The 26,430-nt window shown below is 43.8% G+C and overlaps 2 protein-coding genes across 2 annotated transcripts in view; both read left to right on the top strand.

The window, feature by feature from the left end:
• susd6 (sushi domain containing 6) overlaps nucleotides 1-7,546 on the top strand; it is a 65,208-nt gene extending 57,662 nt beyond the window's left edge. Inside the window, exons 5-7 of the mRNA XM_080745106.1 lie at nucleotides 259-397; nucleotides 6,033-6,523; nucleotides 7,306-7,546. Coding sequence (XP_080601232.1) covers nucleotides 259-397; nucleotides 6,033-6,523; nucleotides 7,306-7,331 — 656 coding nt within the window. The 3' untranslated portion in view covers nucleotides 7,332-7,546. The remainder of the gene's footprint in view (nucleotides 1-258; nucleotides 398-6,032; nucleotides 6,524-7,305) is intronic.
• Nucleotides 7,547-12,552: 5,006 nt separating this feature from the next.
• srsf5b (serine and arginine rich splicing factor 5b) lies at nucleotides 12,553-25,004 on the top strand. The gene is made up of 8 exons (XM_080745107.1): nucleotides 12,553-12,680; nucleotides 13,067-13,204; nucleotides 17,405-17,475; nucleotides 18,217-18,378; nucleotides 19,141-19,213; nucleotides 21,340-21,413; nucleotides 23,055-23,162; nucleotides 23,760-25,004. The coding sequence occupies exons 2-8, from the start codon at nucleotides 13,067-13,069 to the stop codon at nucleotides 24,100-24,102; spliced, it is 969 nt and encodes a 322-aa protein (XP_080601233.1). The 5' UTR covers nucleotides 12,553-12,680; the 3' UTR covers nucleotides 24,103-25,004.
• The last annotated feature ends 1,426 nt before the right edge of the window (nucleotides 25,005-26,430 follow it).

Below are 26,430 nucleotides of genomic sequence, written 5' to 3'. Positions count from 1 at the left end.
TCTTAGAAGGATTCAAAAGAATATAGAATTGGGTCAAAATTCTAATTTTCACGATTTTTCAAAAAAATAGCTGATCTACAAGCTCGCAGCGCGGCACTCGGTGCCGCGCTGTGAGCTTGTATATCTGCTATTTTTCAACAGTTAAAGCATAAAATAATGATACACAAAATGTGTACCCGTTCTGAATGGGTTTTAATCTCCCTTTCTCTCTCTCTGTCTTTCTGTCTCTCTTTGTCACCCACTCTCTCTCTTCCTCAGACAAAGAGCCCAGTTCCCCGCTAGGCATGCCAGCTCTGTCTATCGTGGCGTCCACAGCCAGCTCTGTGGCTCTCATCCTGCTACTGGTGGTGCTGTTTGTGCTGCTGCAGCCAAAACTCAAGTCCTTCCACCACAGCAGGTAAGCTGATGATAACCAAGGGGTGTCGCACCAAATTCTGGGCCCTGGGTACAAGGATTCACTGTGGGGCCCCTGTGCTTTAACTATTGAAAAATAGCAGATATACAAGCTCACAGCGCGGCACCGAGTGCAGCGCTGTGAGCTTGTAGATCTGCTATTTTTTGAAAAATCATGAAAATCTTTGAATAATTCAAATCCTTTTTTAAAAAAAAAGGAAAATAACCTTTGTTTCAATGTCAGTGGAGCTCAAACGTTTTCATGTGAAGGACCCCCAAAATGGTATGTATTTGGCCACGGACCCCCATCTCAAAATATTGAGTTCCAGGGACCACCCAGAAGCAAAATTTTAGTTACAAATGTTCGCTTAAAAAATACATATTCAAAGATTTGCACACTTTTTCCGCGACTTTTCAAAAATAGCAGATCTACAAGCTCGCAGCGCGGCACTCGGTGCCGCGCTGTGAGCTTGTATATCTGCTATTTTTCAATAGCTAAAGTATAAAATAATTAAGGCCCCTCCACCTTGGGCCCTAGTAACTCAATCCCACTTTCTTAGCCCTTGTGACGCCCCTGATGATAACCAACCAAATCTGCCAACATATTGGGCTCCTCCACCCGCAAATCAGCAGTGCTAACTACGGCAGGAAGACTTTAGGAGTGGATGTTATTTTCACACAGTGGATATTTATCTCATTTCAGAATTGAAATGCGTTTCATCCTGTCTTGCTGACTCATGGTCTTAGTGTTATCGTTATTACCACACCCTGGCATTACCTCCATAGTAATTAATACACTCAGAAGTCTAGCACAGGGATCTTCAACGTTTTCGGGCCCAAGGACCCCTTAGTTGAGAGAGAGATGAAGCAGGGACCCACACAACCTTTTCATAGATTCCATATAGTTTCATTGTTTGACAGCACAATCATCAGTGTATTTTGGATTCATGTCAATTTGTGTCTTCAGATATTTAACAATGAGCCATCATTACCTAATAGACTTGAACTTTTACTCTGTACTTTTTCCTCTACACTTTTTCCTCTGCTGAAAATAGCCGAACTACAAGCTTGTAGATCTGCTATTCTTAGCTACAGTTCTCAGAATATGGACACAAGGGTTCAAGTTGTTAATATAAAAAGGATTGGAAGATTTGGATGACCCCCTGAAGTGACTCTGAGGACCCCCTACGGGTCCCCGGACCCCCTGTTGAAGACCCCTGGTGAATCATTGATTGTTCAAGATAAGAAAGCTTCACATGAGGAGAGTGATTTATTTAAGACACACACTCCCATGCACACGCACAGTCCCAGTGGCTCCCGTTTCAAAGTGAGGACCGACAACATCTCTGTTCCTTTGTAAAACATGGCTCATCTTTATTTTATTTTGAGATTCACTCAGTCGCGAGAATACAAGAAAGCATGTTGTCTCTTGTCGAGTGGAACTGTTACTTTTCAGGAGTCAAATTCTATAATAGCAAAAGTGGCAGATTGACAAGCTCAAAACACATTGCTTCACGCTACGTTTCGAGCATAGACTGTAGAAAAATATGGACGAAGCGAAGCCATTGGTTTCTATGCAGCGCAAATGGCCCTTTCTACCCCTTGGAATGGGTGTCGCCATCATAGAATTGTAAAGGCATCAGAGATGCTATTGGCTGCCAACGGTCACGTGCAACGCAGGGATACATGGGAGAATGTGGTCGGAGCCTCCCGAAATACAGCACACGAAGAAGAACACAGCCGGCTGCGATCAGTTTAGTTGGCCACGCCCCCCCCCCGCAACTTTATCATTTATTTTAAAATACATTGGACCATATTTCGACAAAACGAATATGATGGTGATTGAAAGGCAATTCTTAACTAGCGATAGGAACCATACAGTATTCATGAAAATGTTAATTAAGGTTAGAAAACGAAAGGGGAAAATGAATGGGATCCAATGGAGGGCAATTCTTTTTGCGATCGGCCGGGGGGGGGGGGGGAACAGCGCAACTAGCGGCCAATCATAGGAAGTTTTAGTTCCGTATTGGAGTCATTTTAAATCGGCAGAACTATGCCCCTGGTTTCGAGCTTGCAGATCTGCTACTTTTGATGGTTTTGCGTGACGCTGTAGTATGATCAAGTATGGCGTTAATTTACGAAAAAACTAAAGGTTCCGATATGGAGATAAGACGTTTCTGCCCGGCGAACAGCAACAATATGCAGAGTACTACAGATATCCACTACAGATATAGACCAGCAGCTACTCTGGTGGATTTTCACTGGCAGGCTCCACACCACCCCACACCACCCGACACCACCTACTTGTGCCACCGTTTCCACTACAAGGAATTGGGCTGAGTGGTGTCAAAGTGGTACCAAATGAGCGCCTAAGAAGTCACCTCTCCTGGCTGGGGAGGAATGCTAACCTGGTCGGAATATTGAGGACTTATGATCATTGATCAGTCCCCGTAGATCCCAGCTAGGCTAAGCGGGGCCAAAGCAGTGCTGTATAACGCTGCTGCTACTAATTGGTCAGAGAATCATCACAGCTGTATCTGTCAACAAAACGACTTGAGACAGATTTTAGTTCGCAAGTCGCGGCTGCTATGTTTGTTTTTATATTTGTAATTTTCTAAAAAACAATCTGTGAGATGTGTTTATACTTATTGCTGATGTTAGCAATGAGGTTCGATTAGGCAGAATTTAGTTTGCCAGCCCTGCAGTTGAGATTCTACGAAGCACCAAGATCATATAACCAACTAACGCACACGGCGGACCCTGATTCAGCCCGGGAAAGAGTTGGAGAGGCCCTCATTGGGAGTAGCAGCACCGCTATAGAGAGATCTCTCTCTATAGCGCTGCTGCTACTCAAAGATTTGCCATTTCAGATCATGACAAGTGACAAGCCAGTGGGCCAATTACATGAGTTAAATTTTGTCGTTGTCGGGTGGAAACCTTGTATGTCCAAAACCGTTTCTTTTGTATTTATCATTTTAGGAATTATTTAAACTAGTGAAAACAGCCGATCTACAAGCACACAACGCCTCGCGGTGCGAGGCGTTGTGTGCTTGTAGATCTGCTGTTTTCACTGCTTTTGTGCGACGGCCTTGTATGATGAAGCAGGGCTTTGCTTTGCGAAGAAAATTACAAATTTGAAACTTGAAAATACAAGGCCCGACAGTGACGATTTACTTTGGCCAGCCTGGACCGGCCGGGAATGAACCGGCCGTTCGGGAGTTGTCCCACTTTTCCCAATGGCCAGCACGTCCCTGCTGCTGGTGTAGAATGGGTGAAAGACTCTCTCCACCGTGTGTGTTTGCTCTGGCATTGTATATACAGAACCAAATGGAACCAGCCGTTCCTTAAGCACACACATAAATATAATATAGCACAGTGCAGTAGGGGGCAAAAATAAAAAAACAGATCAATAAATTGATTAAAAAGGCTGGCTCAGTTATTGGCCTTCCACAGGATACTTTGGATAGTACTATAGCCAAGCGAATGAGGACCAAATTGAATACTATTCTTTCCTTCAAAGGTCGTCCTCTTTATAAGGATTTAAGGATCTGCGTAACTCGTTTAGCAACAGGTTTTTGATGCCTAAATGCTCTACCGAGCGAATGAAGAGATCCTTTGTTCCTGCTGTGGTTAGATTCCTTAACGAACACCGCTAGCTTTGTTTTGGGAGGGTGTCATGTTATGTGATTTGTAATGTCTGCTACTGTTACTTGCTGTGTATTTGTACATTATGTTGTTATTGTTACTTTGTGTTCGCTCTGGTGGCAAAACATGTTTCCCCTCGGGGACTAAGTATTAAACCATACCAACCATACCATACCAAGAGTGTTGAAGAAAGGGGCGCGGATTCCTTCCGAGAGGGGAGTGGAGAACGGCAGATATTTTGATGCGGTGTGGTGTGGTGTGGTGTGGTGTGGTGTGGTGTGGTGTGGTGTCGCGCTAAAGCCGCAGTCGAAATCCAGCATTATGCAAACGGATATCCAGTAGACCAGCTACTCTATGCAAATAAGTAACTGTATTATTTGCACATAGCTCTTGTGAAAGTAAAAGTATCAGTTAAAGCGATCTTTCAACCGTGGCACTGTAATTAAAAGGCCATAATAACAATCTGATAACGCTCGTTGGCGGTGGCATGTTGATCCCCGGGTTCAGCGGACCTTGTCCCAGAGGACCTTGATCACCTCCACAGAGAGACTAGAGATAGGATGGGACGTTTGCGAACGAATGGAGTCTTTTGAACGGCTCTTTGAAATGAACGATGGCATCCGGTTCGCACTATAGGGAGCCATTCCTTTTTTTGATGAGGGGGGAGTAAAGTCTTTACTTAAGTAAAAGTATCAATACTGCCATGTAGAAATAACGTTGGTCTGGAATTCAAAATGTTCGTTGAGTAAAATTACTAAAGTATTGGTATCAAAATGGACTTAAAGTACCAATTGTAGAAAGTAGGCCCTACTCATTAAGCATCCCATTTCACATGTTTTCCAATGAATAAAATGTAGAACAATCATTTGAAAATAGCAGATCTACAAGCTCACAATGTGTTGCGTTTGCGACGCATTGTGAGCTTGTAGATCGCCTATTTTCAAATGGCAAAAATGTGTATATATATGGCCAAAATGTATACAGTATAGGGTTGAAGTGATTTGTAATTATAATCAAAATCTACAAAGTAACTAAATAACTAAAGTAACTAAATAACTCAAATGAGCCAGTCTTTTGAACTTGGCTCTTTGAAAGGAACGGATCCCAGAGATCCGGCTCACTTCAAAGAGCCATGAATCCCATCTCTAAAGCCCCCTTTCGACTGCAGTTTTAGCACCACACCACACCACACTACACCACACCACACCGCACCACATAAAAATATCTACATTTTCCATTACAAAAAAGTACCCCTATCGGTAAGAAACAAATTGACCCTTTTAACTGTGATTATAATACAATATAAATTTGTATTACAACTATCTAATTATAATGCACTGTAATGGATTATAACTGTGATTATAATACAAATATAAAGTATTAATGTATTACTATGATAATTATAATACACTATAATAGATTATAATAGTGGTTATAACACAATATAATCTATTATCATGTATTACAACTATATCCTGGTGGTCTAAATGAAAAGTCAGTGAGTGATCAGTCATTATGAAGTGTTTGGCCCTGTGTGGCCTAGCTCAGACCTACTCTAGAGTGGATACTTTTTGGAGCTGTGTGGAACACAAGCTCCCTATACGTGGCCGTGTGTGTAGGTATGTGGGTCTGTGGGTCTGTATGTAGCCTGTATGTAGTAACCCTGGGTGACCAGAGAGGTGCTGTTGAGTCTAGCCTGCCCTGAGCATCAACTGCAATACACACACACACACACACACACACACACACACACACACACACACACACACACACACACACACAGCTCCACTTCGAACAGAGGTTCGATTTTTAGTACCCTGTTTAGTACCACTTTCACACCACTCTACCCAGGTCCTTGTAGTGGAAAACCTGGCACAAGTGGGCGGTGTGGTGTGGAGTGGTGTGGAGTTGGGCAGAGAGACACGACACACAACTGACTGACTTAACCTCCTGGTATGTTTTTTTCTTTGTTTCCCTGTCTGTCTGTCCTTTAGGAGAGAGCAGGGTGTGTCGGGCCAGTCCAGCTCCATCATGGTGGAGGGGGTCCAGGTGTCCCTGCCCTCCTACGAGGAGGCCGTGTACGGCAGCAGCGGAGCCCAAGTCGGCGCCGCGGCTCCTCCCCCGCCCCCTCCCGCGGCTCCCCCAGAGTCCCGCGTCCCCATCGTGCTCTCCGAGAGCCTCCCCCTCCCCCGGGGAGCGGAGGGGGGAGGCCCGGCGGGCCCCAGTGGAAGCCGTGGTGGCCATTGTGGAGATATGGACTTCTGCCTCCCTTCCACTTCTTCCTCCTCTTCTTCCTCCCGGCGTCACGCGGAAACGGCGCTGGTTCACCAGGCCCCCTCCACGTCCTCCTCGTCGTCCTTATCGTCGTGGGCCAGGGAGCCCCCCAGGGGGGCGTGCGCGGCCCCCATTCCCCTCCGCAGAGACTCTGATAGCAGCGACCAGCACAGTCTGCTCTCCGTCACCTCTGTGGACGAGTTCTCTGACGGTAAGGCAGACTCCATGAGACATTAGACACAAGTTCATTCATGCAGAATTGCCAATAAACCTGTTATTCTTGTATCTATTATTTAGAAATAGTTCTCAGCTACGACACAGCATTTGTACGAATGTTCTAGGCCAGGGCTACTCAACTTTAGATGGATCAGGGGCCACTCAAAATACAAAAAGTCAGAGGGCCGCAAGATAAAAATGACGATCCTATTTTGGACATTTAGACAATGATTTTTGAACACACTGGATGAGTAGTCTAAAAATTAAGGAAGCGCACTAGAAAACAAAACAGCCACATTTCCTTCTATAAGGCCAAACCTCATTGAACAAAAAGATTGTCATGGAATGATTTATGATGAAATGAAAAGAAGCTTCTTCTTTTGGAACAGGCAAAATAGCCAAAAAAACTATTGTGTAAAACAAGACAAAAATTGTTCATTGTGGTTTTGGAGAGTAACTAAAAGATTAGAATAAAAATATATTTGTATTGGTATGACCATGACGGACCGCATAGACATGCTGCAGGGGCCACATGCGGCCCACGGGCCGCAGGTTGAATAGCGCTGTTCTAGGCTATTACCTGAAATGGATTTAACGATTGGATTTGAGCTCCCATAACACTGAGTTCTCTGATATGCATAATGCGTTCCGTTGTCTAATAAGTCTCAATATGTTGTGGTCTCTCCAATAATCTCTCTCTAATAAGTCTCAATATGTTGTGGTCTCTCCAATAATCTCTCTCTAATAAGTCTCAATATGTTGTGGTCTCTCCCACAGATATTCCTCTGTTGAAGGAAGCATGAAGCCTGCCAGCAGCTGACCAGGATGGACTGTGGCTGCCCTCCCGCCATCCCCCCCCCCCCCCCCCCCCGTCCCCGTCCCCGTCCCGCCTTCCTAATCCTCCCCCTCCCAGCCTGTAGAAGAGCAAAGACAAAGAACGATGCCCGTTCCCCATCCAACACTCCTATGCCACTGATCCACCCCCCCCCCCCCCCCCCCCCCTCCACAACAACGATGGCCACCAAACCCGTTCTTGCATCCCTGCTGTCCTCCGCAACCCGCCTAATGGATGGGACGGAGGCGTTGGAGCCGTCGTGCTCCAAGATACCGGACCGAACGCAAGACGGGACGTGCAAGCATTAAAAGTGGGAGTTGAGCTCACGATGAATCCTGTAGATGTAGTGTACATGAGCAAAAAGCATACATTATTGAGTCAAGGTTTTGTATTTAAAGTAGGCTACCATGTATTACTATGTGCACTCTGCTCTGCCCAGGCGTACTGCTCAGTCAGTGCCCCGCACAGAGACGTTTCAGGACACAGCTACAGCAACTGAGGCCTATAAAAGCCTGCTTTATACTTCATCGTACAAGCTCAAAGATTTGCACACATTTTCACGACTTTTTCAAAAATAGCAGATCTACAAGCTCGCAGCGCGGCACTCGGTGCCGCGCTGTGAGCTTGTATATCTGCTATTTTTCACTGGTTAAAGCATTCAATAATTCTAGGCCTAAATGGGTTAAAAAAAACAACAATAAAAGATCGGTTATTTCCAGCGAGTGGCGCTGTCGTACGACTAAGTATAAACCAGGTTTGACCAGGAGCACCGCAGATAGAAACATAAACGTGTGCGTTGAGCTTCCCTTAAACTCCTACTGTGGCACACAGAGAGAGACTGCACTTGAAGAGTGACAAGATGCCTTGGGTTCGTGGTGGTGCTCTTTGTGAATGATGCATGTTGTTAGTAGTTACCACTGGCACAGGCACACAGTGACACACTTGGTTCTCTCCCCCTCCCTCTGTCATTCTCTCTCTTTCTCATTCTCTCTCTCTCTCCTTGACTCTATCCTGGCGCCTGGCGTTTATGTTTAATGGGAAGGACAACCACATCACAAGAGCAAACAGCAGGGCTCAGGCTTTTTACACTGCACCAAATCTGCACCAAACAAAAAGCAGCTTGTTGCCTTTTCTTTGTTCCGCCGGCCACCAGTATCTGCACCCTTTTTCTCACATTCATTCAGTGTGACTGGGATTCAATGGAGTTTTTTTAACCACATAAACCATGATAACGTCCATATTCTGAGCGAGACATTCTGCGAAAATAGCCGATATACAAGTTCACGAAGATTGACTATTCTTGGAAAAGAGATTTGGTGTTGAGGGAAATACTAGCAGAGCTAGAACCCAGTCAACTAACTATAATATGGGGTTTTAAGTGTTTTAACTAAAGCACATCATGGCCGGGAGCGTGTCGCTGTTTCTACATGTCATCTTTTCGACAACCAAACCTAACCCTGACCTCCGTGGGGTGAGTCGCTAACCTGCCGACGCTCCGTTGTCCAAATGTTGCGTTGTCGAAAGAGCGAGATTTCCCAATCATGGCCCATATGTGTAGCCATTTTTCAAGTCTTTCAATCATGTAAGAGGGGGGCGGGGGGGGGGGGGGGGGGGGGGGGGGGGGTGAAATGTGGTTTTGTTTGGGAGCCAGTCGAACGGGGTCATCTTTGAAACTGTTGGTTATTATAGGCAGCGTGGGACTGAACTTTGGAGTTGCTTTGTAACTTTTTAGTTTTCATTCTTCTTATTTTTTTCTCCTCACTCTTATTTATTGTTTGCCGTGTGGCAGATTTGGTCTTCTCTGAGATGGTGTGTGTGTGTGTGTGCGTGCGTGTGTGTTCATCGGCTAGGCGAGAGAGAGTACACGTCCTCGTGTACCAGCCCCCCAGTAGAGAAATAAGCTTTTACCAGGTGGCTTAAACAAAGACCTGCTGTCTTGCAACACTGGGGAAAATCTCCCTTCTCTGCTTTGAATAAGTCGCACGAATAAACCAGCATTTCCGTTAAGCAATGAAACCAGTACACAATGTGTGTATTATTAGTCTGTGTTTCACAGACTAGAACAAGTATCATTTCTGCTGAGTGTGGCTGGAAGACACAAGCATTGTCAGTGTAACTGGGTCACCATCCACCGTCACTGAGCTCCAGGAAAACTTCCACTTGTGCGTGTTTATGTTTCTGACACTACTGCAACTGGTTGCAGTGAGAGAAAGTAATGTTTTATGTATTGCCACCCACCCACACATACTCATACACACACACTTTTCCCTCTATTGTCAAGTGCAAACATGTGAGAGAACCATCAAACAGTTTTAGTCATTGTCAATCACCTTCCATTTACAATCTCTTGATATGCATTTACCCATTTAGGCCTGAACACATTATGACGCAATATCTTATGCTTTAAATATAAAAAAAATAGCAGATATACAAGCTCGCTGCGAGCTTGTAGATCTGCTATTTTTGAAAAATCGTGACAATTAGAATTTTGACCCGATTCTATAAGTGTCTTTTGAATCCTTATAAGATTTTTGGAAAAACTATGTCAGCAATCTGGCCAGCCATCGTCAAAGAAAGGGTCTTTTTCACTTAACTGGAGCTCAGTTAGTCTGTTCTTGAGAGACTACTATGTCAGTGGTTCTCAAACTTTTCATGTGAAGGACCCCCAAAATGATATTTATTTGGCCACGGACCCCCATCTCAAAATATTTAGTTCCAGGGACCACCCAGAAGCAAAATTTGAGTTACAAACGTTCGCTTTGAAAATACATATATTCAAAGATTTGCACACATTTTCACGACTTTCTCAAAAATAGCAGATCTACAAGCTCTAGATCTGCTATTTTTCACTGGTTAAAGCATTCAATAATTCTAGGCCTAAATGGGTTAATAATGGTCACCACAGAAACACAACTCTGATGGGATAAAAACCGAGGAATCTTATTATCATTTTATCATTTATTTTCATCATCAACTGCGGCCATCCATCGTTGTCATCAACAACAGCTACATGGATGCAAACAGAAAATGGTTGCCTTAGACTCACACGTACATTTCCTTATTTTTGTTTGATAACTTTTTGAGCCTCCGCATTTGTTGCTTTACAATGTTTGCGATGTCTTCTGTGTTTCCCAAATGGCCTTACACACTATTTCTTTTCTATTCTCTATGCATAAAACTCTGTTGTTGTGTTTTTGTTTTTTTATTTTTATTTTTATTTTATTTTTTTATTGAGTTTACTGTTGGTTTTGGACACGGCCAAAAGAATGTCCATCCTTCTCTGTCCTCCCTAATAAGGCTTTTCCAGCTACTGTGACGGTGAAAAGCCCTGTCCGGCGGCCCTGATGGCCCAAATATATTTCACGATATCTTTGCTTCTCTTATGCTAAAAAGCATTTAAATGTTAAGGGATTTAAAAGAAAGAAAGTAATAAATGTTGCGTCCAGAACTACGGTCCAGAAAGCACTGTTGTACAGTGTTGCTTCCCTCAAGATAGCAGAAATAATGTTCACATCTTGACTCTTTAAGTTTGACTTCTTTCAGCTTTGTTTTTTTCTCTGTACATGGCAGTGGGTGTGAAGATAGTAATTTAATATTTGTATAAAGTTTATTTAATTCTACATTGTGTATATAACTTTCTAATTAAAGCTTTCTTTTGAAGTGTGAAATTAATACGATGCCTCATTATTGTCTCTGTCTGTACCCTATTATGGAATGGAGGTGTTGATCGATCACAAGCAAAGAAAGTTTAAGACATCTGATTTACTGTAGCTTTCAGTACACTGTCCCATCATGCAGTTTGGGAATCCAGTATGCCTTGATCAGACCCCAGAATCCAATAACATGGATTGCGATATTAAAGTCATGTTGATAGAGGGAAGTCAAATATTTGCAAATCCCAAAGTCAACAACGCCCTTTACAGTTGCATGATGAGGCCTGCTGGTCTTGGTTAGTTCTTGTTATGGTAGGGTTTACACCCCATAGTTCATGGGAATATGGTCGGGATGGATAATTGGCTTCTTGATTGTCAGCCTCAGGCAACCACTCACAAGGCATGGCTGACAGTGATTCATACTGTACATCAGGCACACATAGACATCAAAGGGGGCTTGAGCCCCTGCCCTTTTCATCTGTTTGTAAAAAGTGCCCTCTCCAGACCATGAATGCAGTTTTTACTATGGTGAAAGAACTGCCTTCATTCCATGCCATACCCAAAGCCAGCATTCAAGAGAATTGCCTTGTCCAAACTCTCCTGAACTTGAATGCAGCATATTATGTTGAAAGAATTGCCCTCTCTGTGTAGAAACCCATGCTGTTACGCCACATCTCCAGTATAGACTTGATTATGCTTAGTTTAGTGTGGTATCACACACTGAAAATAGACGACCTCCAAACTTGGAGGTCTGCTATTTTTGATATTTCCACCAATAGGCCCTTTTAGAAATGTCAGCCTCTGTCAAGAAAATGAAGTGTAGTTTTATATAGGCCTACTATGCCTATTTGTGACTATGACAACATGATGATGTTTGCTACTCAGGTTTGTGAGTAAAGACGTAGTTGAGTGCATTGGGTCTCAAAGTGAGCCCCAGGGGTCCTTGAGGGAGTTCCAGGGGGTCCCGACTGTCCAGCTAAATGATAGTTAGGAACCAAATGGGCCCTTGGGTCTGTGTAACTCAGAGTGTACAAATGGAACCAAATTCGGTTCCATTTGTACACTCTCGGGTCTCAGTTAAATTAACATTGATTAAGAATATAAAAAAATATATAAATAGGGGTCTCAGAGATAGAATTGCCATTAAATGGGGGTCTGTACGGGGTCCGTAGCCTGCATGTCAAACTGGATGTCCTTTAAATTGTTGGGAATCACTGCCAGAGCCGTAAAAAACCTCCTCTTATATGGGGGTCCCCGGCATATCTTTTCAAATGGGGGTCCACGAGCTAATGGGTGTCAATTCTGGGGGTCCTTGACAAGCTGACATGAAAAGGTTTCATTCAGAGGCAGTAATAAGGTATGTAAATCAGACATCCCTCCCAGCTATGGGACGTGAATTCCCACAGGAATGAACGGTCGCCTCGTGTCTCTAAAGCTGTGTTCGAGCGACACCACGCGGTCACAAGAAGCAAACGCATCCTCCTTGTTTTTCCCGTTCCTTTTTGGGTTCTTCTGGTTCTTCCCCCATTGGTTCCTCTGCTGAGAAAACAGGCTCCATTTTGTGATTGTTGTAGTAGCAGCTACACACACACACACACACCTTACCCAGCGAGCAGCACAGCAAGAAAGAAAGTCGCTTCTTCTTCGCCCAGACAACAGAAAAGGTAAGCTTATTTCACGACATTAAATGCAACAATAGGACGAGAAATATAACCGTTGCGTTTACTTGTCGTCGATATTCTATTATGAGAAATGTTGTGTCGATGCGTCGATGTTGCATCTCAAGACTGCTGCTCGGGGAGAAGAAGGCCCGAAGCTGATTTATTTTGTCCAAGCGAGAAACGTCGTGTTGTTTTATTACTGCTTTTGCGAATGCAAAATTGCGATGAATGCTCCTTGTTGCCCGTATTGAATTCCTTCCTCGTGAATTTCTTGTGAATGCTACGAGTGAAACAAATGGCGTTTGTGGTGTCTTTATTTAATTGCATTTTCATCGTTGTATATTTTATTTTAAATGCATCACGTTGTTTCCCTCCCCTGTGTCGTCCAGATGAGTGGCAGTGGCAGCGGGTCTCGTATCTTCATCGGCCGCCTGAACCCGTCCGCCCGGGAGCGGGACGTGGAGAAGTTCTTCAAGGGCTACGGCCGCATCCGCGACATCGACCTGAAGAGAGGCTTCGGCTTCGTGGTGAGCAGAGCGACCATGATTTAAAGCTACGAGTAGGCCTAGTCTAGTACGATCATCCGTAGTTAGTTGGTTTCATTTCATGTCCTACTTGCTTAGTTGCTTCACCCCGGGACTCGAACCCGTGGCCTTCAATCAATCTCCATGAGATGAACCAGAACCACTGTAACCTGTAAACCCAGGGAGGGCATTTAAGGACAGGCCTCCCCTCCCCCCACAACATGGCTCTACTATGCGTTCCAGTGCTTTTCCACTCTACAGTCTACTCTACACCGTCTACAACATGTCTTCGCCAAAAATAACATCTAGCAGCTCTGTGGCTTCGCTTTCAGATGTGCTATTTTCGTTTTTTTTACCCTAATGTGTAGTAAATCAAATGTACGCACAAGAACAGGCACATGATCATCGACACCGTGGTTAAAATGTATCAAGAACGAGCAACCCCCCCCCTCAGTCCTTTGAATTCAATCAAAGATGGTGGATATAGAATGATATGCTATCTCAATTGTAGCCACTAGAGGCGAAAAATGGTTCACAAATGGCATATAACGTGTATAATGGTCTCATGGTCTCATAGGTCCATTTCCACTGATGCTAGATCCCGTCAGTGTGGTGTTTTGTGTTGCTGGGAGAGGGAGTCAAAATCTTCAGAAATTTGTAGCCTTGGATTTGATTGAAGACTTTATTAGAAGTTTGCATAGGAAAAGGTACAGTTTCATGACGGTACAGTTCACTGGTGCAAGGTCTACTAAAAGGAGATCCATGAAAAGACTAAGCTTATTTCCACAGGAAACCATTGAAGTATCTCATATAACATTGAATGACAGACAAATAGAACACAGTACTATGCAGTAGATATGTAAAGAAAAACAAAAAAGAAGACAGTAAGTCTAAACAAACAGTATGACAATCAATTCAATTCAAGGAGCTTTATTGGCATGAGAAAACATTATGCCAAAGCAACATTGCCAAAGCAAGTTTCAAAACACAATAAAAACAGTTGAACATATGGGGAACATAATACAGTTGGAGGGGGTACAGGCTGCATTGTGTAAACAGAGCTATATAATGTCACATTTTGTCGTTATGTATATACAGGCAGGGTATGAAGCTTTTTGGAACATATCGGCATTTCTTTTTTTCTCGATACAATTTCAATAGCAAAAGCCTCAAATGTAAAACGTGTTTAAAGTTAGCAGCTCTGTTTATACTGTATGTGCAGTATAGGTCTGGATGGATGCCTCTCAATGGTTTGTAGTCCTTAGGGTGGTTGTATTCCATTGTCACTGGAAATGTGTGTGCAAACTAAAGGCCTCTCCATACTTCGACCGAAATGTTCGGTGAGTTGTGTTTTCCGACGTGCAAATTTCCGTTCGGTCCAATGCTTTTCAGAAGTCCCGAGGGATATAATTTTATGGTAGAAAAGGACCTTTTGACCGAAAACGGCGGTTTCGGTCGAAGTATGGAGAGGCCATAAGCCTGTACTTCTCCATAAATGTACAAAAAAAAAACAAGTCCTCACCCTGTAGCCACAGAGGATAACTCTGCATGATAACGTATTTTTCAATAGATGTGTTTTAATCCCGTCTGTTTTGGATTCTGTATTCCTCAATCATGGGTGTTATAGTGGTGGGGCGCATCAGGTGAAGATGTAATCAATCAGGTCTACTCAATGTAAACAAGGAACAACGCAGCTTTCAGGCACTTTCAGATTGGATTAAAACTGATATTATCTATTGAACGATGCAGACTAATACAGTGCTCACAGGTTCTTAATGTCAACTTCTGTAGTTGGAGGGTCAGCACTTTGTTTTAGTACATGCTACGGAGAGGCACCGATTTTGTGCACACGAAAGCAAAGGTCAGCTCACACTCGATAAAATACTATCCATTATAGTATTGATCAGAGGCTCTGAAAATTGCGTGGCTTGTGGCGATTGGGTCCAATATTTTTTTAGTTCAGTGACCATAGACCATATTCACTGGGTGGCAGTCCTGGAATTTCATCATTTTAGGGCCAAGGTCACTTGGACTTTTGTGGTGTCCATTTTTTAGGGCAAAAAGGCCAAATGCCAGCGCAGGAAGGCCATCAAATAAAACAAGATTTTGGTCCACTGAAAGAATTTAAGGCTTAAGGCTTATTTTAAATTCAATATGTAGACTATCTGCAGTGAAATAAATAAATAAATTGTGGTATTTACAATCTGATCCATGCTCAGCCCATTTCCCCAAAAATGGGGACTCAACAAAATAACTGACAAGAAAGATACTGGTGTCTACATAATTGACAAAAAGGAGACAGTGGTACAGTCAGCTGGGGCATTAAGGCCACTGTGGCCTCAGGACCTGCCATTTTTCTGAGGGGCACAAAAGGCCAAACTGAGGGGCAACGACGGACATGGGCTTCATGGCCTCCAGGACCTTCCTGCCCTGCTGGGCGGCCATTTTTGCATTATTAAATTACACTAGCCCTTACCCGTTCAAAGATATGAGCTCTGAAATGATGTGCAGTGTGTGGGTTATGGGATGTGCACTGTGCACACAGTATATGAGGGATGGAAAGTAACTTTAACTGGTGCTTACATGATAATATGTAGGAGCATCAATGTACGAAATACCCGTTTCGTTTAATGGCTACAGAGATACTGTGTACCGATCTGCATGATTTTTGGACAACATCTGTAACAGGGCCAGACCCCCCCCCACACACACACACACACACACACACACAGCTGGTTAAACATGTTGCCTCATGCTAGATGCAGAATAGATATGCCTCATGCTAGATGCAGAATAGATAGTAGATACACCATAAAAATGCTAATATACAGCATACGATTTGTGAAAGTGACAAACGGGCTTCACAGTTATGTCAGGTGTGTTCATATGCTAATGGTGATGCGATTTCAGATCAATTGCTCCAGCCACTGAGGAGAAACGCTGTTACAGACAGCCAGACAGACATTTGGAAAATTATATGATTGATAACTTTAAGCTTTAACTCTGGGACTGTGAAAATATAACTAAATGGACCTGTAAGTTTCAATTTGGTTACAATTGTATTCTGAGTTACAAATGGATCAAGCTGGTAACCCTTTCTGTAACAAAGGAAACGTATTTCCTGTCTTTCCACCTCAGAGGAAAGCCTGGTATTGGTTTACAACGGGCTGTCTGATCCGGTCTAGGCGTGGCCTAAACTGGAAACAAGCAGAACAAGCAGCGTTGCTTTTTTTTTGGTTTTGGTTTCCCCCTGTGTGTTTCCCCCAATATTTCCCCAAAAAGTGTAGCTGCGAGTTAACCCATTCAGGCCTAGAATTAGAAGGATTCAAAAGACACTTATAGAATCGGGTCAAAATTCTAATGTTCACGACTTTTCAAAAATAGCAGATCTACAAGCTCGCAGCACGGCACTCGGTGCCGCGCTGTGAGCTTGTATATCTGCTATTTTTCAATAGTTAAAGCATAAAATAATGATACACAAAATGTGTACCCGTTCTGAATGGGTTAAACTAAAAGATGGATATATCAAACAAACCTTTCAAAAAAAATAAGCAAAACTGCGCTGCATGAAGGGTTTTATTGGGTGGGGACTAAAAATGATGTCCTTGAGTGCAGGGAATTGTTTTGGGTTAAAACTGATTCCAGTTTGGTAGTTCTGGCCAAAGTGTAGTCAGTTTTGACTACAACATCTACAGATCTTCACAATCTTCACAATGCGTCGCGATGCGACGTGTTTTGAGCTTGTAGATCGGCTATTTCCACTACCAATGTTCTTTTTTTAAGTGTAAGGTTGTAAAATATGTCGATGTCAAATGGGTAATTTCTTGGTATATTTAGATTATGTGTCATATATCTGCTATGTGCAATTTCAAACCTACAAGCCAAACCGAAATGTAATTGTCAACGACCAAAACACAATTAAATCGTTAATCGCAATTATTTGACTCACAATTAATCGTTATTTGAGTCACAATTAATCGTCATGTAAATGTCATAATTGTGACAGCCCATAGCACCACCTCCTTTTTGTGTAGAAACTCGGTTTGGCTCCTCCTCTTTCTTTGTCCACTTCCTCCTGGGTGCTTCTGTGTTTATTCCTACTAACAATAACATTACATGTTTAAGGCAGTGGTGCTGACTGCTGACAGTCTTGAGAGATTACAAAAGGTTTGTTAACTGAGGTTTTGTCTGTGCCTTCTGCAGGAGTTTGACGATCACAGAGATGCAGAAGATGCGGTGTATGAACTCGACGGCAAGGAGCTTTGCAACGAGAGGTAGGTAGTCTTGTTAATGTTAACATGATGGTACTAAACCATCTTATTATGTCTCAAACGTGGTGGTGAGGTCTGTGAAACGGCCTCTAGCTGATAGAAGGGAAAGGGGGGATTCTCTGGTCCCCAGGGGAGGAGTCATTGCATTGTATTTTTATAGCCTGGGACGGCTTCCAATTTCGGGCTTTTGATCCGGTCTAGACCGGATGGTATCCTACGACATTTTGTATTCAAAACGGACTACAGTTTGGCAGGAAACACCAAACCGGAAACACTTTTAACCCCTACTTGTGCATGCGCTAACTGGGTTGAAACTGTTTCCGGTTTGGTGTTTCCTGCCAAAGTGTAGTCCGTTTTGAAAACAAAATGACGTAGGATACCATCCGGTCTAGACCGGATCAAACGACCCGTTTAGTAAACGAAGACCAGGCTTTCCCCCAGCGGAAAGCCTGGTGAGGCGAGGTTAGTATTTTTTATAGTTTGTAAAAAATAAGGAAATTTTATGTCATGAGACCTTTAAAACTATTTTTAGCGTGATTGTCCCTTAATAACCTGACATTTTGTTAAGAAAATTATATATTTAATATCAAGACATTAATCCATTTGTACATTCTCTTGAGAGCTAGATTATGATCTGGACTACTGCTTTTTGCTCTCTGTATTCAGAATTGTGTGTGCAGCGTGTGGCCTATAGTGTGATTTAGTTATTGAGCTGAGCTGAGTTAAGTACCCTGTCATTCCCAGGGTGACCATCGAGCACGCCCGCGTGCGTCTGCGTGGCGGGCGGGGCAGAGGTAACGGAGGAGGAGGAGGAGGAGGTGGTGGTGGAGGCGGTGGAGGTGGTGGTGGAGGAGGAGGAGGACGTTTCTCTGACCGCTACGGACGAGGCTCCCAGGATGGACGCAGGTACTGTTCTAAAGCCTTTTACGGTAATTTAACTATGGACGAGGCTCCCAGGATGGACGCAGGTACTATTCTTCAGCCTTTTAAATCTACATTTTAGCTGACATACATTTCGAGGCGATCAGAGAGTTAACCTCTTAAACCCTATATCATTTGTCAACCAGTCTATATTTGGCCGCCTCCTTTTTCCCCCCACTACACAAATTCTTTGAAAGTAGCAGATCTATAAGCACACTGTGTAGTTTTTGCCTATTTTCACTAGAGATGTGCCGATTGATCGGTGAGTGATCACGATCGGCCGATAATGCCTCTATCGGCTTTTATCGGTTTCGGCTTTGCCGATGTACAAGCTAGATCAGCTATTTTCACAATATTTATCTGTGGGCCTAAATGTAACCTCAGCTTCAACTCCTACAAGTTGAATTGGATACTAAAGGACCTCAGCCTGCAATCTCCTAATGTTTATACTTAATATACAATGTAAATGTTTTGTAAGAAGAATCATTAAATATATAAATGCTGCTACAGTAACACAATAAATGGAAGACTGTATGGATTTGACGCTGTGATCGGGAATATTGGTATCGTCAGATACTGATTCCAGGTGATTGGTATCGGCCCGCAATTGGAGCATCTCTAATTTTCGCAGAATGTTTGCCTATTATGATGCCCACAATAGGGACACTAGGGTTCGTCACAGCTCAGAGGACCTCTGCTATATGATGTCTATCCGTTATGTGATGGAGCCACCATTCTGTGTTTCAGTCGGAATCCTCCCCCGATGCGCACAGAGAACCGTCTGATCGTAGAGAATCTGTCGTCTCGCGTCAGCTGGCAGGTGAGTTTCCCCCCCATGCCTGGGAACCCTTACATGACCGTTCATCATGCACTGCAGCCTCTCTGCTGCTGCAACAACACTCTTGTCCACTTATCTCAACAGAATATAGTTCTTATAGTTTAGTTCTAGATGCAAAAATACCAATTCTTATTTTACAATCAAAACCCTGATCACATGAAGAGCTAAAATATGATCAAGAAAATCTATTGAGGCCCAGTGTGTTCTTTTAAACATGCTCAACATTTACACAATTAATTGATGAAAGAGCAGTAAGCGAAAAAAAAAACAAACAAACATAATTTGTCCGTGTTTTTTAATTTTAACCAATTCTTCACCCCTTTATTTGCCAGCCTCACTGTTGTGTCGTATGGAAGAGTTGACCTTATGGTGGAGCAGACCCCCTCAGGGTCCGTCTGTCTGGGTTGAGGGTGTGTCCCCTCCCCCACACTCCTAGTTGACACCATGACGGTCACGTGACGTGAGCGCTCGCTCACCCCCTCTAGAGGTCGCTGGTGACAACCCTTCGCTCGCTCGCTCGCACGCACCGTCCCCCCCTCACCCTTTCCACCTTCCCGAGGGTGGGGGACGAGGCAGAGCCCAGGTGTGTGGTGGGAGACGGCGGGGCAGGCCTTGGCCCTCGAGAGCGAATGAGAGAGAGAGAGGGAAACACGAGAGAGAGTGACAGAGAGAGTCGAGATGGTGCTGGTGATGACGATGGTGGCAGCGACGCAACGACGGCGTGTCTCGATCGATGGGGTTTCGTTAATTTGAGAGGCTTCGATCGATCGATATCTCTACCCCCTCCCCCCGACATCCATCCCCTCCCCCTCCAACTTCCAAATCCCCTCCCTCCCTCCCTTGCCCCTCTCCCCCACCCCACTCCCTCCCCCCCACTCCTGGTGTGTTCCACGCAACGTCACACAAGCGAGAGAGAGAAACAGAGAGAGTGTGTTCCACCCAGGGGTGATCGAGAGCGAAGGATAACAAAACGCTGCTGAAGGGTACGGTCTTTCACAGGTAGTAGTTTCCTCTCTTCCACCCTGTTCAACTCTCTTTACCGAGGCGGGGTGCCGAGGAAGGACTCGGAGTCCTGTGCCCTCCTCCTTAACCGCGGGACAGACAGTGGGGGCTCTTATTAGCGCCACACGCTGCCCGCGTGGTGCCTCTGCAACTCAATGCAGACGGTATTATTGAACCTCTGTGTACTAGTCTCGGAGAGGAAGGGCGCAAAATACCCCCAGAGCTGAGGCACACGTTTTGTAAAAAAAAAAATGCCTTTAGCTTGGCACACATTTTGAGGTGATTTTAATTCTCGAACCCGGTAGGCACATCATCATGCGCTCAACATTAATGCGCCCACACACAGTCAAGTCATTTAAACAGGGTTCCCACGGTCATGAAATTCCTGGAAATATTTTGAAATTAGAAAAATATTTTTCCAGTACTGGAAAGGTTTTGGTATTGATCAAGGGGCATGGAAGGTCCTGGAAAAAATAGCTATGCATTGTCTTTGGTTATTGATTTTGTTAATACCTCTGAAATGACAAATTAAACATTGGCCAAATTGTCAAATATTAGAGGCAGAAATTGTGAAAATAGCCGATCTATATGCTCACACAACGCGAGGCGTTATTTTCACAATAGAAACGTGTTATACAAAATTCCTCAACTCTTAGTGCTCGTCAGGGTGCAGGGGTCCCCAGTTAAAACATGATTATTTCAGGGGTCCCAGCCTGGCATACACTACCTGTCTTTGGGCATTGCGCATAGAAGTAAGCGACTTGTTATTGAGCTGAATTATTGTTATATAGTCCTGGAAATCGGGTTAAATATTCTGGAAAAGTTTTGGAAATTAATTGGTAAAAATGTGTGGGAACCCTGTTTAAAAAAAAACCCAGTCTAAATTTCCTGGTGTTGAACGGGGTCCTCCAGTTCTTGCTCCCTTCCTCTTTCTGATCTGCAGTAGCTTGCGTAGCGTAGAAGCACCCTCAGCAAATATCTAACCATCTTTCTCTTTTGGATAAATTACAACAACATGTTTTAATTAATGAACTCAGCCTGTTGCTTTGTGTCTGACTCCGGAGCGCTGCTTTAACGTCAATGCTTTTCATGCGGGCTTTTATCAGGACCTGAAAGATTTCATGAGACAAGCCGGAGAGGTGACGTTTGCTGATGCCCATCGGCCCAAGCTCAACGAAGGGTAAGAAGATGAGACCTCTTTATCCTGCTGATGTTGCTGTTATGTGTCACTTGACTTCACACATGGTTTTTAACCACTTAGGGGGTGGGCGATATGGAAAAATACAATATCACAATATCTTTCCAAGCAGTATCACGATACACAATCTTATCACGATTCTCTTTTTTATGGTTATTTTTCAAGTTACTTAACAGCACAACCATCTACAAGTTAACAAAAACTAAAAGAAAAAGGAGTAACAGACCATTTAGACCAGTGGTCCTCAAAGTGGGGTCCAGGGACTCTCTGGGTTCTAGTGTTGCGCGGGTCATGTTTTTTTCATAACCCGCACGACCCACAGCCCGCACAGAACGTAACCCGCCCGCGCCGCAGAACGATATACAAATCAACGAATCCAAAGATGGTATATCATCTCCACAATAGCTCATCTTTATATACGGCTCTTCTAAGTACCCAAAGTCGCTTTACAGAAAGGTTTACAGTAGCACTGAGAAGAGCGACCCCCCAAACATTGAATCAGCACTGCAACACTGCTCGCACTTTAAACAGACAGCAAAAGACGGACAATATTAAATCCTGTTGGTTATTGATTAATCACCAGATTGGAGAGAAGGGAGCGACTCGACTCGAGGTGAGCGTGGTTGGTTCATTCAGTCAAAAAATCCGTTGACTGGCTGGTTATATAACTTAACCGACACAAAGTATTTATAAACAGACTTGTGTGGATGACAGAGACATAAGTGAAATCCTGATCAACGACACGCGCTGAATTGTTTGTGCATCTTCTCTCTGCTGTGCTCACGACCTCACGTTGTGTCAAATGTTGGCAAAATGTGGTTCGCGGCCCCAACAGGAGCGGGACGGTCCTCGCACCAAGGAGCGGAGGAGAAACCTCGCTCCTCTCTGGCGCATTTTAAAACTCGCTCGCTCGTGCTATTCAAACGTTGTATTCTTATTCCTATAGGCCTACTCTTATAAAGAATAAAAGGCAAATAAGAACAGGTGATTATTCTTATTTATTTTTTGCACATGAGAGTGGTGATAATAACCCGCCCGCCCGCCGCCTGCCAATTGAGTCTGAAAACCTTGACCCACCCACCCGCATGCGGGGCGGGTTGGCGGGCGGGTGGGGGCACCGGGTCGGCCCGCGCACCACTACTGGGTTCCTTTTCTGAGGTCTAAACGGACCCTTACAAGTATAACTCTGACACTATACAAATGAAACCAAATGGACCCGTTTGTTTCATTTGTAAACTCTCAGAGTTAAGGGGAAACCTAGCTATTGTAAGGTTTGAGAACTGATTTAGACAAAAATGCAGGTTTAAATGAATTCTGCAATGAATCTCTGTATTAACAATTCAACAAGATTCTTTTCATAAGGCTCCCTCATTGTATCACGATATATACGATATCTCTGAAAAGGCATATCGTGGAGACATAGTATCGTCTCAACAATATTAATCACCATATCGCCCACCCCTACTTAGATCCTACATACCTTGTTGACTTGGATCCCCCAGAGGTCAATTTTTTTCTCTTGCTAGGGTTCCTGTGGTTATAATTGAGGCAAATTCATTACTTTGTCCTGAATCATCTTTACCCATTACTAAAACACTACACGCTATGATTGTGTTTCTGCAGAGTGGTTGAGTTTGCGTCTCACAGTGACCTGAAAAATGCCCTTGAGAAGCTGAGTGGAAAGGAAATCAATGGCAGGAAAATCAAGCTCATTGAGTCGGCCAAGAAGAGGTGAGTTTTATTCCCCCCCCCCTGCCTGCCTTCCTCTCGTCCACAGTGACTTATTGATGGGAGTTTCAGAGAAATGAGCCCTTATGCAGTTTATGTTGCTGCGTCTAAGCCAGGGGTCTTCAATGTTTTCAGGCCAAGGACCCCTTAGCTGAGAGAGATGAAGCAGGGACCCCCTCTACATATTGCATAAATGTGTGATGCAGATTTTCATCGGTTTCATAGATGGAAACATAGACTTGTTTGACAGCACTGTCATCAGTTCTATGTTGGATTCATGTTTTTAGTTAACTCGACCTTTCACTCTGTACTTGGTCTGCTCTTTTTTTTTTACCGCTACACCAATCCTATTTGCCAAAAGCTTGTAAATCTGCTATTTTTGGCCAAAGTTCACCCAATATGGACACTAGGGTTTCAAGTGGTTAATATAAAAAATTAGAAAAAAAGTTTCTATCACACAAAGATTTGGAGGACCCCATGTAGTAACTCTGAGGACCCCCTGTTGAAGTCCCTTGGTCTAAGCTAGCTCCTACGACTTAGCAGCAACCAGTTTGACGGTCCGTCACGGGCAGAGAATAAACCATCTTTTCTCTTCTCCAGGTCCAGGAGTCGCTCCCGCTCCCACAGCTCCTCTCGCAGCCGCTCCCGTTCCCGTTCCCGCGGCGGGCGCTCCCAGTCCCGCTCGCCCAGGCGCTCGCGCTCCCGCAGCCCCAAGACGTACAACCGCTCCCGCTCTCGCTCGGCCAGCGGCACGCCGCCCGCCGCCAAGTCTCCGTCTCCGGGGGGCCCGAGGGACAAGGAGCCCGCCGCCAAGCGCCCCTCCAAGGGCAGCAACAAGTCTCCCACGCCCCCTCCGAGAGACGCCCCCGCCGAGAGACGCTCTCCCTCTCGGTCCCGGTCCCGCTCTCGCTCCCGATCCCGGTCCGCTGATAGTCGCCACTAAGAGCAAGGTGGTAGGGAATATCGCCGGTCTGCGCGCACACACACACACATGCATACATACACACCACACGCATACTCACACACATACAGTTCATGGTATTATGTCACAAGTCCTTATCTGTGAGAATTCACTTATCTCATTGGCTGATAGTTAAAACCTGTAGTTTAGTAACTCCCAAGATAGCCAAAAGATGTGATGGAATACTGTGAATTCACGCAGGCATGTCGGCACACATGTTCTATATAACATACACCACACATACGGTATATACATGTTCTATACAACATACACCACACATAACGGTATATACATATTCATATCTCCGAAGGATGCTGTGTGCTACTCGGTAGTTTTTGGGGCGCCGAAAATTGACACAATTTGTCCGTTCCCATGTGGACACTTTTAGTGCGTCGTTTCATATTTTGAGGGCAAATTTAAGGATGAGGTATTTTGGACTCATTGGAAAAGGGTAGCGTCGTTCTACAGAAATCATGTCTCGAGATCTCTTCACATAAAACGTGTTGGTTAGCTTTTTTTTTTTTTTTTTTTTTTTGCATTAATTTCACTACAGTGGATGTATAAAGTCCAGCCTAACCGATGCTTGACTTTGCTTTGCTTTTTGATTGTTTTTACTATAGTAATGATGGGAATAGTGTTTTTCTTTTTTATTCATCTTTCCAAGTAACTCTCGTGAATCCTCTTCTTTGATAGCATGAGCTACTGAAATGAACGTGTGCTTACATGTGGTCGTATTTTTGCGAAGGGGTTTGGATGCAGCTATTCTATAATAAATGTTGATTTAAAAGGTAATGAGGTTTGTTGCCGTTTGTGAAAACCTTGTACAATTTGTGGCGGGGGGGGGGGGGGGGGGGGACATTTCAGGATTAAATGATGCTCTTCAATGACGGTCTAAATGGTGGAGTTATTTTTCCTATACGTTGCATATAAGAATGTTCTGCTTGCTTTAGTGATTTTGTGTAAATCACTCAGTCCAAGTCTCCTAGGAGAGCTGTGGGAAGTTCAGAATCCATCGTCTTGTGACATCATCATTTTCCAAAAATATTTTTTTATCAATATTTTTGAAAAAAATATTTAGATTTTTATTATCGCGAGAACAATGGCTTCCACTTTAAAATTGCAACTTTTCAGGAATAGAAAGCCTGCAGTTTCTATAAGATGGATTGGCAATCGATGATGTCACAAGACGATGGGTTTCTGACCTGCCCACAGCCACCCTCTGAGAAAAAAAAAAAAGAAAAAGCTATTTTTGAGTGAGGACCAATTATATGAACATAGGTTGAAAAGTGGTGGAGTGCCCCTTTAAGAGTGCTTATTGGTACAGATGATCAAATGAGTAAGAACAAACAAGTCAAGGGTGAACAAAAAGTATAGCTGTGATTTAAAAAATATATACATTACAATATTACACAGTATGCAGCCAAGATCACTTACAGTTACAACATGGTAAGTCATACAATATGGCAAAAGAAATCAAGCATGCACACACAAGCAGTGTTGTGTAGGCTACATTAAAATGAAGCTACAGTTGGGAAGAAAAGTTACTTAATAGAAAAAGTAGCTACAAGCTACTTTGTACAGATTGTACCTTATGTGGCAGAGGACTGATAAAATGAACCATAACTGATGAACAGCACCAAAAACTGATCTTTTTATGTTTATGTGCCACTGGAAATGTAATTAAGCTTTTGTCAAGTTAAAATATTTCTTCATTATATAAAAGCTAGTTGTGAAGATGCCCACAATCGACTTGGAGGTGTTAAGCTGATTCAGTTGCCAAATTTGTATTGACACAAATGGTTCTAGACTCCCTGATGAAGTTAAACAGTCACACTCACACCTGGCAGAGTCAAATAATTTGGACTCAGAGCTAGGTGTGACCAGTATCAGAACTGAGAAAGATGTCACCCTCTTAATGCAAAACGGCTATAGTCAAACTTTAGAGAACCCTCATCAATGGGTTTGGGTGTGTGACACCTATTCTTGTGCATCGAGCTAATCAATTCATTCAACCTTTATTTAAATTCTTTGAGAGATCATTGAGGGAGACCCTCATTTACAATGCATACTGGTCTGGAAGTCGGCCATCCACCCCACACATATTCAGAGTCATGCCATGTATCTACTCTTGTGTCTTATTATCTTATTTCCTTGTGGTTGGCTACCATATGATTACAACTAAGGCATGGCAAGCAGTATTTTACTTGGAAATAGAGAACTTTGTGATCCACCGTGGCTGTTGTCTGTCCAAACTCGAGCCTGTCTCAGTCAGGATTGCAGTTGCAATTTGTGCGTGTGAGAATAGTTTTG

The sequence above is a fragment of the Nannobrachium achirus genome (assembly GCF_963921795.1).
Source record: "Nannobrachium achirus genome assembly, chromosome: 16".
NCBI lineage: Eukaryota > Metazoa > Chordata > Actinopteri > Myctophiformes > Myctophidae > Nannobrachium > Nannobrachium achirus.
Note: the sequence above shows the minus strand (reverse complement) of the source record. Positions and strands in the feature narration are given on the sequence as shown.

Bases quoted from the DNA above. Each gene is read 5' to 3' on its own strand.
- srsf5b (XM_080745107.1), top strand. From the start codon at position 13,067: ATGAGTGGCAGTGGCAGCGGGTCTCGTATCTTCATCGGCCGCCTGAAC. The intron at 17,476-18,216 runs GTAGGTAGTCTT...TGTCATTCCCAG, and splicing joins AAGGAGCTTTGCAACGAGAG to GGTGACCATCGAGCACGCCC. The intron at 19,214-21,339 runs GTGAGTTTCCCC...GGCTTTTATCAG, and splicing joins CGTCTCGCGTCAGCTGGCAG to GACCTGAAAGATTTCATGAG.